Consider the following 13,434-nt stretch of genomic DNA (forward strand, 5'->3'; position numbering starts at 1 on the left):
CAGAACAGGCTCTGAGCACAAAGCACTGCTGCAAGTCTAACCTGTACTCAGTGTTTCTTCAGAACCATGCTTCCCTGCTAAAATCCATTCTCTCTTGTGTCCAAATTAAGTTTTCACCCACCATACTCAACTCTTGATGCTTCATCAATCCCCATGGTCTAATATCTGCTGAGCTGTCCTGGAAACAGTCCCATGAATCTTCACCTTGTTTTTATTTTATCCCCCTCCAATAGCATTTTCTTTCCATCACACTTCCACATTGCCATTTTTACTGTAAAGTCCTTCTAGACTCTTTTACATATTAGAATTTAAACAGATCAATTCTGGTTACTTTAGAACTTAAGCTTTAAGACTATGCTGAAACTGTGACATAAACTATGTCACCCCCAGTAATTTTTAGCAAGAATCTCCATTTGTTTCCTTACCACTGTGGTACTTTAAAATGGCTACAGAGCAGAAGACACAAAAGCTGCTGCTGCCAGGAGCTATGAGGAGGACTGGGCAAGGAACAGAGCTCAAATACTCAATCAATTCTTCCCTTATGACATGAAAAGGAGTGCATTCATCCATCAAGAAAAAAGCTTATGTCAAAAAGTCTCAAGAGCTCCCTGACAGCTTAAACACACTAACTGGACCCAAGTCCTCCAGTTGCCTTTTGCTTCCACACTGTTTTAACCAACTTTGCAATATACATGCACCTTCAGTATCAAAATCCTTTAAAATGCATCAAAAAAAACCCCTAAAATCCAACTTGCACAAGCTTTGGAACCAAATGACACTTAATTTGTTACCTGTGGATAAAAGTAGTGTGCAAAACTTTGGTCACCACCAGAGAAAATTCTCTTAACACAGTAGCACTCCTCACTGTCTGCAATAGGAATAAAAAACAGGCCACTGTGAAAATGTGAAATTGAAAATGATTAAGATGCTGCAATCAACACTCGGTCACAAAAAGCTTCCCTTGTGGTAAATCTCACTGATACAACAGTTAAGATAATCTTTCCCTGAGGTAAGCTCCAGGTCTACTGCTACCAGAGGCCCTCACCCACCATGTAATTCCTGCAGCAGGAAGACAGTGGAATCAAACTGTTTGGAAGAAGTGATGACAGCCCATATTTAGTTTAAATCTCGAGAATTTTAAGCCACTACAAAGGAAGAGGCAACCAAGAAGTAAATACACCAGAAGGTGCTTACCTGTGCTCATTGGGCACTGAGTACTGTAGGGAATCCAGCTTCCTTTCACTGTGAAGGGACTTTTCCTGTTACTGGTGGTCCCTGTACCCAATTGTCCATTGCCTCCGAGTCCAAAAGAGTAAATTCTTCCAGAGGAAGGGACGAATGCAGTGGTGTGCTGCCTAGGGCAAAGAGAATTCAGTAACACACACCGAAGCACTGGAACGTGCTTTGTGCAGCCTGGCCAGGGATTGTGCTGAACCATTTAACAGTGTGTTAAAGGTTCTGTCACAGCCAACACTCCAGTGCCCTCCTGCAGTGCCCTGCCACTGGCAATATTCCATTTACACTCCAATAGGCCTCCTCCTTTTCTATGGAAAGGTTCCCGGAATGGAGCTGCCAGTGCTTAGCCCCTGTCTGACCTTTAGAGCAGAGCAGAAATGAATGTCTGGAGACTGCCTGCACCTCCTCTCCCTTCCCATCCTGCTCACCTCTGCATGCCCCCTTCTCCTATCACAGGCCTCTGAAGAACCAGTGGGGAATTGGTGTAAAGTACTCTGTACTTGCCCAAACACACTTGTTTTTCAACAGGAAATGACAAATGCTTTCACGCCTCACATTATTGCTCACACTGATTCTGAACATGCCAGTTCAGAAAATCCCAGCCTCTCAAACATACAACTTCCTTTAGCTCTTCTGTGAATGCTTTTAGAATCCCCAAAACATCACTGAATATCTTTCATTAGGGGTCATTTTGTCTTCCCTGACCACAAAGGGTAAGAAACCCCCCACTTCATATTGCAAAGTTTTCCACAAAACAAGTTAGCTGTAAGATTGACAGGTTTAGCACAGAATAGACCTTACCTGCCACAGGTGATTTGTGTGACAACGCTTCCCATAAGCTCAAAAACTTTCCTTGGATTTATCTCATGGCTGGTAGAGTTATGACCCAACTGCCCATAGCCTCCAGCTCCAAATGTAAAAACCCCACCTTCCTAAACAAATAAATTTGTTATATTAAGATGATTGTATATCTCAGAACAAGAAACTTCACAGTACTAGGGGTTTAATAAATCTTTTCTGATGATCTTGGCATGGCAGGGAAAGGACAGAAAACATACAAAAGGGCACAAGAGGTTCCTGAGACACACAAGAGTCACAAGTTAACTGGAGTTATGAAAACGTGGCACAGCTATGAAGTATTACCTTACTTAAATCACACTCATCTAATTTCCTTATTATCACACAACAGTCCTGCCATTAACCTGTCATTTATACATCCTAATCCTCATTTTTCCTCTTTTCTTGATGAACTTCACCTGTATACAAACTCACACTATCAAAAAGACACTTTGAAACTCTGAATACAAAGTGATTGGCAAACAGAAGCTGCCCTGCTCAGCAGAGGATACAAAGTAAGACTGAAACAGCCTCATGTTTGAAAGCATAAGGAACCAAAAATTTCAATGCTGTTGTAAGGCAAGTAATTTTTAAGTGATTTGGATTAATCAAGGAATTAACCAATATCTTCAGTGTTCAAACCAGACACGTTTTCAGAAGCTCTACACTTTACCTCACAACAACACTGAGACCTGCCATTTGCAGATGCTTCGAAATTGTGAATCTGTTTCTTTCAACTCTACTCTGCATCAGCCAGGCCCTCAGCTGGAAACCATCACCAAAACTGCAGCATCCACTGGGAAAACCCAACAGGCTCAGTCACTGAGGCCAGACAGCAAACAGAAGCAGGTTTCTCTGAACCTCAGCAGGACCTGGAGAATGTTCACCCATGCCCACAGTCCTGCCCACTAGAGCTGTATCAGCCCCTGGCTCTGCAGGGGACAGGGGAACCATCCACATGGGTGACAATCTCTACAAACATCCACAGTACACTCAGGATCCCAACTGAGCCCACCAGCTTTAAACTGAACTTCTATGCATGAAAAAGGAAAAGAAGCATTTAGAAAGCAAGACTTCTTGTATTTGGTAATTTTTTTTTTTTTAAAATATTTAACCATTCTTCCAATCTTTCCTCAACTTAATCCCATAAATTTAGAAGAAATTGTATTTAGCATTTAGTTTATTATTTCCTGTTCAGGTAGCATTTTCTGGAAACATTAAAAAAATCGGAGCATAAAGATATCTTTAAGTTCTGTACCTTTGTAAGGGCAGCAGTATGATCTTCTCCACAACATATATGAACAACCTTCTGACTTCTCAGGGACTTCAGCAGAGTAGGAACATACCTGTCTGAAAGGTTTAATAAAGAAAGATCAGTTATTTTGACAATAAAAATCAAAACCCAAATAGTTTTGGGTTTTAGTCAGGCAAGCACTTTAGATTTGTTAGCATAAGGCAATCACTGTGACTGAGTTTATGGATCTTGGAGATGGAAGTGTTACTACAGAAAAAACCAGGGACTACTACACTGAAAAGGTTAGTAGCCCATTTTGTAGCTCTCATTTTCACTACACAGGATCATATGTCAATCCACAGAGCACTAAATATGGAACATTACATTAGACCTGGCACTAGCCATAAGAACAGAAAAGAAATGATCATTGTTCCAAATTTCTTGTGTGTTTCATGTTTTTCAAATATTCCTGTACGTTGGTATTGAGGCTTTTTCATGTGTCCTAAACACCAAGAGCCAGACATGGTTAAGGGATGAAAGGGATTTTACCTGAGGATTTAATAAGGATAATTATTGGTGCACCACTTGGCCAAGGTGGAACGTGCCACAATGGCACACACAGTAGATGGCCTACACAATTTACAGACCTCACAAATCAGCAGATCTAACAAGGAACCCCATGAGAGGCTTGAATGAAGAGGGTGATATCCTCCCATCCTGAAGAATTCCCTCCTGGATGGGCCAAATCTTAGCTTACAGGGTATGTCCTAGAGCAGGCCCTGGTTTCTCAAGGTAATGCAGGGCTTTCTGGCCTCCAGGATTTCTGGTCTCCTGGCCTAGCACAACACCAGGACTATGCTAAATTATCAGGCTTAAGGAATTACAAGAATGCATCCTAAGAGTACTGAAAATACATTATATGAAAGGTGATGCAGGAAAGGAAAAGTGGTACAGGAAAGGAAAAGCAAAAAATCATCATCATCAGTATGAGTTTGGCTTCTTTGCAAAGTGTATTTATGAATACATATGAAGACATTTAAAAGGAATTTCACTGAGAAGTGGTGCTACATAAAAATCTGGGGTTACACGCATTCCCAAGAATGTGCAGAACCACCTAAAGTCTCCCATGATTTCTGAAAAATAGCTGTAACTTTCTTATTAAATCAATGTGACAATTTTTAAGGCATTCAGATGGGCATTTTATTTACAACCCATGTTTCCTATTTTAAATGGTGCTGACAACAATGAACCAGTAAGAAAATCTGAACTGATGAACCATCTATAGATTATCCATTACTAAACTGTGTATTCCAGGACCCTGATAGCAAACACTGCCATCCTGGATCCCTGTGAGCAGACACTGTGCATGTAACACAGTCAATAAAGAAACAATTTTTTGTCTGACCTACCCCTTGCTAAAAATCATTGAGTGTCATCCACCTAGCAGAGGAAATTTTGGAAATGGTTAGCCAAAAATCGTGAATGAGTAACAAAAGTGGCCTGAGAAAGGAAAGTAAAAGTAAATGACAGTAAAAAAATGAAGATGCCTTAAATGTGACAACTAAGGACAACCAATTAGTTTTGACAGATTACTGCTTTTGCCAAGCAATTTCATCCAGATAAAATTCAGTTCAAACTGTAACTACTGCACAGTACTTTTAATTCAATCCCATTAAGTCACAGGAAGATGTAGAACAGGCAAAGAATGCAAGTGAAGCAGGCAAGAATTTCAACATTACGCTGCCAGCATTCTTACTGCAGAACAGCTGAGGAAAACACCTCTGTGTCTTCTTCATGCAACCTCACGTGGCACTGGCACACTCCAAAAATACTGAACAAGGTTTGTTCTCCCTGCATTCACAACCCAAACCCTTCAGCATGAAATCCTCCTGAAGCAATGCTTACTTACCATTATCATCATTAAGACCCAGCTGCCCAAATTTGTTACGTCCCCATCCAAAGATGGCTCCAGAAAGAGTTAGTACAAAACTGTGAGCTCCTCCTGCTGCAATCTGTGCAAAAGGGATTCCCAGCAGAGATTTAATCATTTGTGGTGAGGTTTGTTTCTTATACTCATAACCTAAGCCCAGCTGGCCGTATTTGTTTTGTCCCCAGGAAAACACTTCACTTCCTGTTGGAAGGAAAAAAATAAACAACCAAGAAATACAATTAATATTGTTTAATAATACAATGTTTATCCACTGTAAGAAAAGCTAAAATTAGACTGTCACTCTTCCAATATTTTTGAGTTTGAAAATGCATACAAATTACTGACTTCTGAAGCTAAGCATTCTTGTGTAATTTGCAGGCATTCAACTCAAGCATTTAATCAGACTGGAAGTACTTAAATCACATTCAAACCCCTCAAAACTGCTCTTAACATTTCTATTTCAACAGTGCTAGATCAACTGAGTTTGGTTATCACAAAGCAAGACACTGCTCCATGGAAGTTCCACCACTGCACAGATGTTTATGCAGAGATCTGTTAAAGCTGCACCCTGGACACGGAAAATTTTTCAGGTTTCCAATCAAAAGCATCATTTAAGGTTTTCTAAGGCAAGATACTTAAATTTCCACACACAATTTAAGAGATGTATATTTTTAAATCCTGTCTTCATTATATGATCAATGAAGCACAAAGTTTGTGACGTCATTTGATACCTTACAAAGAAAAAAAACATTTTGAAGAATGACAATTAAAGACCTAAATTTTCTTTCTAAAAATAAAATATTCTCTTGAACAACCAGTATTTTGCCAAGGTATAAACTGTCCTAAAGGTGAACACAAAATAATTTACTTTGGCTGACGTGACATGTTTTCAAGAGCAGTGTTACCTTCAAAATGTTTCCTATGTCTCTCACATCTCCACCTTTCCAATAACAGGTTTATCAAGCTGGGGAAATAATGAAACCCATCCCCTGGAGTAGTACTGATCTCTCAGATTTTACTTATTTATATTATTATTAACAACTCAACCCAGAAAACCCTATGGGGCATGCCAAGAACAGAAAGGGAGCTGCAAATCCATGAACTGGCAATAAAATAGTGATGTTGTATTTAAAACACTGAGGGAATTTTAAATCACAAATTCCTGTGATGCTCTTGCACCTTTGACCAATGGAACATTAACAACAAAACTCTGCCACTCCCACTTTTTACTGCAGATCTTAACTCAGATGAAGGGTTACTACTCCTAAAGCTCTGCCTGCCCTGAAAACAAAAGCATTTCTTTGGGTTCTAATGCTAATTACACCTGGAAATAAATACATGATGGCACAGGAAATGCTCAATATGAAGCCATGAAGAGTCACATACAGTATCCAGGCACATATAACCAGTATAAAAAATATATTTAAAACTACAGTATTTAAAGCCAAAAACAAATCATTCAGCATACAATGATCACCCCCCATTATTTGGTTCCTATTTTAAACACAGATTGTTCACAAACACTGACAAACTACAAACTTCATGGAATTCTGTTTTAAGTTGCTAAATACCCTTTAAACCTTTTCAGCTTTTCAGCAGCCACTTCTTCCAGGTGGAAGTTTTGGCCACAACTCTCCTATCTCGTGATGAGACAAGCAACAAGCAAATTTTAATTCATTTTTGTTTCTGGAGAGCTGCAGTAACCAGACATGCAGGACAAGTGAGGCCAACTCAGCACGTGCTCACAGCCCCAGCAGAAATCTGAAGTTAGGTATTTAAACTTTCAAAAGGTGGCCTGTGTGTGACATGGCATTTTAGCTATGGAAGCACCAAAAAACAGAGGTTTTGCCATAATAAAGCACACAAGGAAACACTCCTGTAACTTCAGGGTACAGGTTAAAACAGACCAGGGACAGAGCAACATCCCAGCAGGATGAGAAATAGTTGGGACCAAGAAAAAGAAACAAAATAAAAAGGAAGTTACATGAAAGCCAGATGATAAAATTAAAAAAAAAAACCAACACACACCCCCCTGAAGAAATAAAAGCACAACTCAACGTGTGTTTGTACATTTGTTTTTCAAATTCAAGCTTCCATTGTTAAATTGTCTAATAAAAATGTTTTCTTAAAAAAAAAAAAAAAAAAAAAAAAAGAGAAAATAAATGTTGAAAACTTTTTAATTCCCTGGTAAGAAACTGCATAAAACTTCAGGAGAATTTGGCTTACCTTTTGAGAGTGCTAGTGAGTGATAATAACCACAAGCAACTTGAACAATCTGGATCTCTGATAAGCTTTTAATATTTCTATTGGGGTAAGAAAACAGAAAAAGAATTAAGCTACCAGATCATGGTATGAAATTAAGGGTAATATATAAAATGTGAATCCCTTTCACTGAAGTATATTAAACATCCCAGCTTTAATTAGATGCTATTTAGTAAAATCTGAAGTCAGAACTGCTTCTTCTCTAAACCTTTCAAGGTCAGGTTCTGTGTTATTTTCAAATAGACAGAGTCTGTAAAAGTCCATAATGAAGAATTGGGGAGGTTCAGGTGCTGGGAAGGTGATCTCACACAGCTGAAGGGAGGAATGAATACAGAATACAAGAGGAAACTCCTCCTTACTTTCTGGTTTCCAAAACTGCAGTTTACAGAGCTAATACATATTGCACAATATTATAGAGAAGTTGCAAATTCACCCACATGTGCACTAAAACTAATAATGCTTTCAACTTTGGATGAGAAAGAAATGTTTCTGAAGGGCCTGTGGGCTTTCAATTTTGATGTAGATAGAACATTTTTAATATTATAATCATGAATAATTAAGGTTCCAAGGAACTGTTAGTTTTGTGTGTGGACTTCATGTAGCTGGAATGTTCATGGCATTCTGAAAACAAGCCCATGACCCTGGCCAATATGAATTTTTTTAACTAGAAGGTGCTTTATTCTATCAAAGCTGAAAAACTTTGGGGTGAAAACCAAAGTACAAAGAGTGAACAGCAAATGTACCTTCTTCGAATTGAAAGTTTAACACCCTACTTCTCTTTAACTTTTCTTAAATGGCATTCATACTCTTAAAACACCCATCCTACTTCTCCAATGTAAGTCTCATCTTTAGTGGAGGATTATTTAAAAAATAACACAAAGAAAAACACCCCAAAAAGCAGCAAAACCAAACCAACCACACTTGTAACACATTTCTAACATCAGATGACATTTTGAGAAAGGAAACTATCTACAAACAGCATTCAAGTATCACAGCTAATATACATTTTCTATATTTATATGGCTTTACCTATAACAACAGAATAGCTTCACCAATATGATTTAAGCACATTATTTTTAAAAAAGAAGGCAATTTATTATGTACTATTTTTAACCTGGGCACTCTGACGCATTCCTCTGTTCCTGGCAAGCCAAGCTGTCCATCAGTAGCCAGACCCCAAGCATATACCTGACCTTTGTCATTTAATGCAAGAGTGTGGGCTTCTCCACATGACACAGCTACAATATTTTGGGCATCCAGTGCACCAACATGTTCTGGAAAAAAAAATAAATAAAATTAGTTGGTTTAAAAAAAAATAAAAAAGCTAATGACAAGCTAGGCTTGTTCCAAAGAGTTTACACAGTACTAAGACATTAGCTGGCATGACATTCAACTAATCCCATAAATTCTGCTGAAACACCCTTTATTTAAAATTATAAACATGTGAATCTAGGAGAAATAAGTTAAATTTGACACCCTGAAGTCACCAAATAATGATTGTTTCTGAAGCAAAACACAGAAGTACACGAAACCTGCTTGATTGTAATGGTTCCTTCTAATCTTGCCATCTGAAAATGAGTGCAGAAACTCAATTAACAGTAAGGTCAAACAGATTATTGTCAAATGACTACACGTGTAGACATTATGTAAGAGGAAAACATTCTACCACAGCAAATTAAATTCACCTATTCATTATTAAGAAAGAGCCTGCAAAACAAGGCAGGGCAAATTACAGACTAAAGCTACTGATTTTGCAACGAGCTACACAATGTCTTCTTTATAATGCAAAATACAGTAGAAACAGACCCTAAAGAGTAATTTTTCTAGACATACAGTGCATGCCTCTGAAAAGCATCTGTGATTTTTTTCCAGCACCAATGCATTTGGAAACACTTGAAGCTTGGTTTTGGGCTTATCATTTGTGATCAGGAGTCTAACATTTCCATTTCAGCAATGAGTAAAGCGGATAAATATCATCAGGGCCTGTCATTAAGGCTGGAATTTTTAACAGCTCCCTTAATACGAGACTGCTTGGACATTTTATTCCCAGTTTTCAAACACAAATTCTATTCCAGCCTAAGGATGGCACACCACTGAAAAAGCCTGTGTATCATCAATTTTACAGGCACTCTAAACACAGTCCAAGTCAACTTCAAAACAGTAGCTCACATTATCTGCAGCACGACAGGCACTCAGCTTCCAAAATAAACCAACACAGGCAGCAGATATAAGTTCTTTTTATTACATCCAGCTGGTCTGACTGAAGAGGTTACCACCCCAATTCACCCAGCAGAGCCTCCCACAGCTCTGCCGGTGGGAGAGGTCATGGAAGCGCTCTCCAGCTCGGGCACCAGCACACAGATTAGCTCAGGCAATCTCCTCCAGCTGCTGAACCAGCCAGCCTGACTCTGCCTAAAATGGATTAAAGAACACTCATGCAGTCCCTATGGCAAGCAGAGCTCCAGAAGGAGGAAAGAGGAAAGGCAGTGGGGACAAGGAGGTAGCAAAGACAAACAGTCAGCAACAAAATTATCTTCAGTTAGCAGAAACACATTCAAAAGAGAGCATCCACCCATCTGTGAAGATACCAAGCCTCTCTGCACTGTGCAGCTGAAGTTATCCCAATGCTCTGGGCTTCATACAACACTCAGCAGTACTATCGGTAACCTCTGGGTGAAAGGAAAATTAGGGAGGACATTACAATCCTCATGTGTCTGAGCACATTTAAAAAAAAATAAAAATTACAGAAGGTCCATTATATATGAAAGCTCATGCAAATTAAAAGATATTTTCATTGTAACTTTTAGATTTAAAAGACAATTCAGCATAACTTTCAAAGTGGGTAACAAGTAGTCAGCTTGACACGCTGAGTTTCTCTTCATGCTCATGAAGCAGATGTTTAAAGTTTTAAAGGATTAAAGTTTTAATTAAAGGATTATCAGTTTCAATATCCACATACTGTTTCCCAACAGAAGTTGAAACATTAGTTTAAAAAAGTTACATCTCAGAAAAAAAAAATAAAATAAAAATTGGCACCAAAACCGAAACTGTGTAAAAGAGAACTACTAAAATATCTCGTGACGCCACATTTCCATTTGAAAAAATCGTGGCAAATATTGAGCCAAACAAGTTGTAAAAGTGCTCAAGGAGTGATGAGAATGGAGTCTCAGTAAGCCTTTCCAGTTTGTGAGGTTGTGCTGTAAGCAGAGAGCAGCAGTGTTCCCTGGCTCTCAGCACCAGCTATGACTCACAAGCAAGCTCTGAAGGGAGCCCATGTGCACACTCCTCTGCAGTCCCTGCGAGATGTTTACCCACTTCTGCTCCAGAATTGCACTAGGAGGGAGCAGGAACACACACACAACATGGGTGGGAAGAAAAAAGCCCCAAGAAGTGTTACACAGCATCCTTCAGGCTTTTCCAAATCCTCTCCCCGTAGCGTTGAGTATGCTGATAAGTCTTTTATCAAAAGTTTTATTTTTAGTTCTTAAAAAAAGAGAACATTGCTTTAATCAGACCTGCTGTACATCACATATTAGACAACTAAAAACACTTTTCTCTGCTGTGATATGCCAAATACTCATTTCCACATACTCTAACAGCCAAACACAAATGTGAAGTACAACACTAAGCCCTGTATTGCATCAGGTCAGCTCCCCTTGAGATTAAAAACAGGCACTGAGTCTCCCATGGCCGTGCTCAAAATAAAAAATAGTGGCAGTGCCATGCAAAAATATGGGGGGACTGTTTCCTAGCTGCTTGTTTCCAAGTGTCACAAGAACCCATCCCAACAAAGCAATGCACTTCCTGCTAAAAATATGTCCATCCTTGGAAGAACTGCTGCATGTGAATTTGCCACATGCACAGGCAATCCTGGCTTTGGTGGAGCACAATAAAACAAAAGCCACACACACCACCACAGAGAATCTCCACAATTCAGCACTTCTCAACTTACCTGGTCTTTTCCTGGCTTTTTCATGCCCTAGTTGTCCTAGATCATTGCATCCACATGTATAAACAGTCCCATCATCCAGGACAAAAACAGTATGTCTCAGTCCGCATCCTACATCTCTGACCCTTTTATTTAGGAAAAAGTCACTTTTTCTGGGTTCTAAAACAATCTCTTCATCAATTCCACCCAATCCAAGCTGTCCAAAAGATGCATTGCCCCAGCACAACATGTTTGCACTTCTTTTTGAGATCTTCCAACTTCACTTTTATAGAATATTCCTTCTGCGTAGCTGTTAAGAAAAAAAGGAAAATGTGTATTTTTCAGTATTGTCCCCAACATTTATGTTATTTTCTATAAAGCATGTATTCCATGAACTCATTTTCTCTATACCAATGTATTAAAACCCTGAGCAATTTTTTAAGAGCGTGATTTGCTTTCTTGCACAGGATTTGCTTTGACCCTGTAGCAAAATGCTTTCTTTCCCATTTCAGAAACAACTTTCAAGATGTGCAGGTCACTGGTTTTACATAAATTTGTCTCAAAAACTTAAAATAGCGTAAAACTTCTTTAATCCCTAATCCAAATTTACACAAACTTGCAGTTGCACCCAATTCCAATGGAAACACCTTCAAATATCTTCCAAGGAGACAGTACAGCCTCCTTCCTTTACTTGAAAAGAAATGTTCATGGCCTCGAGATCATCACCAAAAACAACTCTTGACTCATAGCTTGGAAAAAATTGGTCAGCTCTGATCAATCCAGTTATGCAATACAAAGTCCAATATGCTGTGTCAGTCATTACATTTTAAACAACTTGGAGTGAACTGAACTTACAGTTTAAAAGAAAATAAATAGCTGAAACTCAAGTCCCCAGTCTTGCACTGCAATCAACACCAGCTTCAGTCACACTGCAGTAACAGGAGGCCACATACACCAACTCCCCCCCAAGCAAGCCCACACCCCAAATCCCCAAATTACAATTATCACTATTTGTGCTGACCAGACTCTGTACCATTTTGGAAAGGATTCAAAGCTGCCCTTCTCTTCCATCTGCAGTAGTGCATAGGACAAAGAAGTTGCTACTACTTAAAAAACACATTCCCATGATAGTAAGTCTCCCTGTATTTTCAGAGCAATTTAAAAGTCAGTGTTATCTAATGTTAATTTCCTACAAATTTTCATCTGTGACCATTATTTAGAAGACATTCTGCAGGGTCATAGCACGTATAAACTACCTAAATCCCAAACTGCTCAAAGAAGCAAGCCAACACTTAACATCTAAGCATTACATACACCCAAGGGCAGAATTCTTGCCAGCACAACAGGATAAACTATTTTTCTCTGCACAAGTCAAAACGCAGTAATCAAGACAATTATTTTTAATAATTTAAAAAAAACCCAAAGCAACACTGAACCCAAACATCTTAAAATATATTGCATTCTGTTTACCTATCTCAGGAGGTGAGGCATGATCAAATATTTTCCTAGCTATATCCTACCACATTCAGAAGGGGACACCGAAACGAAGATGTCTTCATTAAGACATAGCTACACAACAGCACATGTCACACATCTGCAGCAGTAACTTGCTTCAACCTGCAACACAAGAAATTAGGAAAGATGAACTATTAATGATTCTTCGAGATTTCTGCAGTGAAGATTTAGCCCCATCTCCAACAGGAAAAAAAAATAAGCGAAGTTTTCCTTTCCATTGAACTGTTTACGTATATCCAAAGAAGGCGGGGTTGTTTTGTACCGTTTTAGAGCCAGTAGCCAAAGTTCTGTACTTTGATCTGGAATCACGGCAGTCTTTCACCCCTGTGCGTGGTGGTCATGAGAGCCAACTCGCGCCGCCAGCTGCTGGATGCTCCCGCTCGTGACGCCGGGAGCGGCGCGGTGCCGCCTGCCAGCACACACCGGGGCCAGCACCGCGCTCGCCCGGGGCCGCCGGGGCGGCGGCAGGGAAGCGCCTGGAGGCTTCTCGCG

At 39.4% G+C, this 13,434-nt stretch overlaps 1 protein-coding gene across 5 annotated transcripts in view; it reads right to left on the reverse strand.

The window, feature by feature from the left end:
* Positions 1-13,340, reverse strand: part of HERC4 (HECT and RLD domain containing E3 ubiquitin protein ligase 4) — a 29,482-nt gene extending 16,142 nt beyond the window's left edge. For 3 of the 5 annotated variants that reach the window (XM_015632626.2, XM_033515716.1, XM_015632624.2), the window contains exons 1-10: positions 13,205-13,335; positions 12,898-13,044; positions 11,452-11,737; positions 8,614-8,773; positions 7,464-7,540; positions 5,217-5,438; positions 3,332-3,423; positions 2,038-2,168; positions 1,195-1,355; positions 792-868 (exon numbers count right to left, since the gene is read on the reverse strand). In XM_015632626.2, coding sequence (XP_015488112.1) covers positions 792-868; positions 1,195-1,355; positions 2,038-2,168; positions 3,332-3,423; positions 5,217-5,438; positions 7,464-7,540; positions 8,614-8,773; positions 11,452-11,677 — 1,146 coding nt within the window. In that variant the 5' untranslated portion in view covers positions 11,678-11,737; positions 12,898-13,044; positions 13,205-13,335. Of the gene's footprint in view, positions 1-791; positions 869-1,194; positions 1,356-2,037; positions 2,169-3,331; positions 3,424-5,216; positions 5,439-7,463; positions 7,541-8,613; positions 8,774-11,451; positions 11,738-12,897; positions 13,045-13,204 lie in introns of those variants that run through there. The other 2 variants (XR_004498130.1, XM_015632625.1) reach the window with 2 other exon arrangements.
* Positions 13,341-13,434: the final 94 nt, after the last annotated feature.

Source organism: Parus major, chromosome 6 (genome assembly GCF_001522545.3).
Source record: "Parus major isolate Abel chromosome 6, Parus_major1.1, whole genome shotgun sequence".
In the NCBI taxonomy this organism is placed as follows: Eukaryota; Metazoa; Chordata; class Aves; order Passeriformes; family Paridae; genus Parus; species Parus major.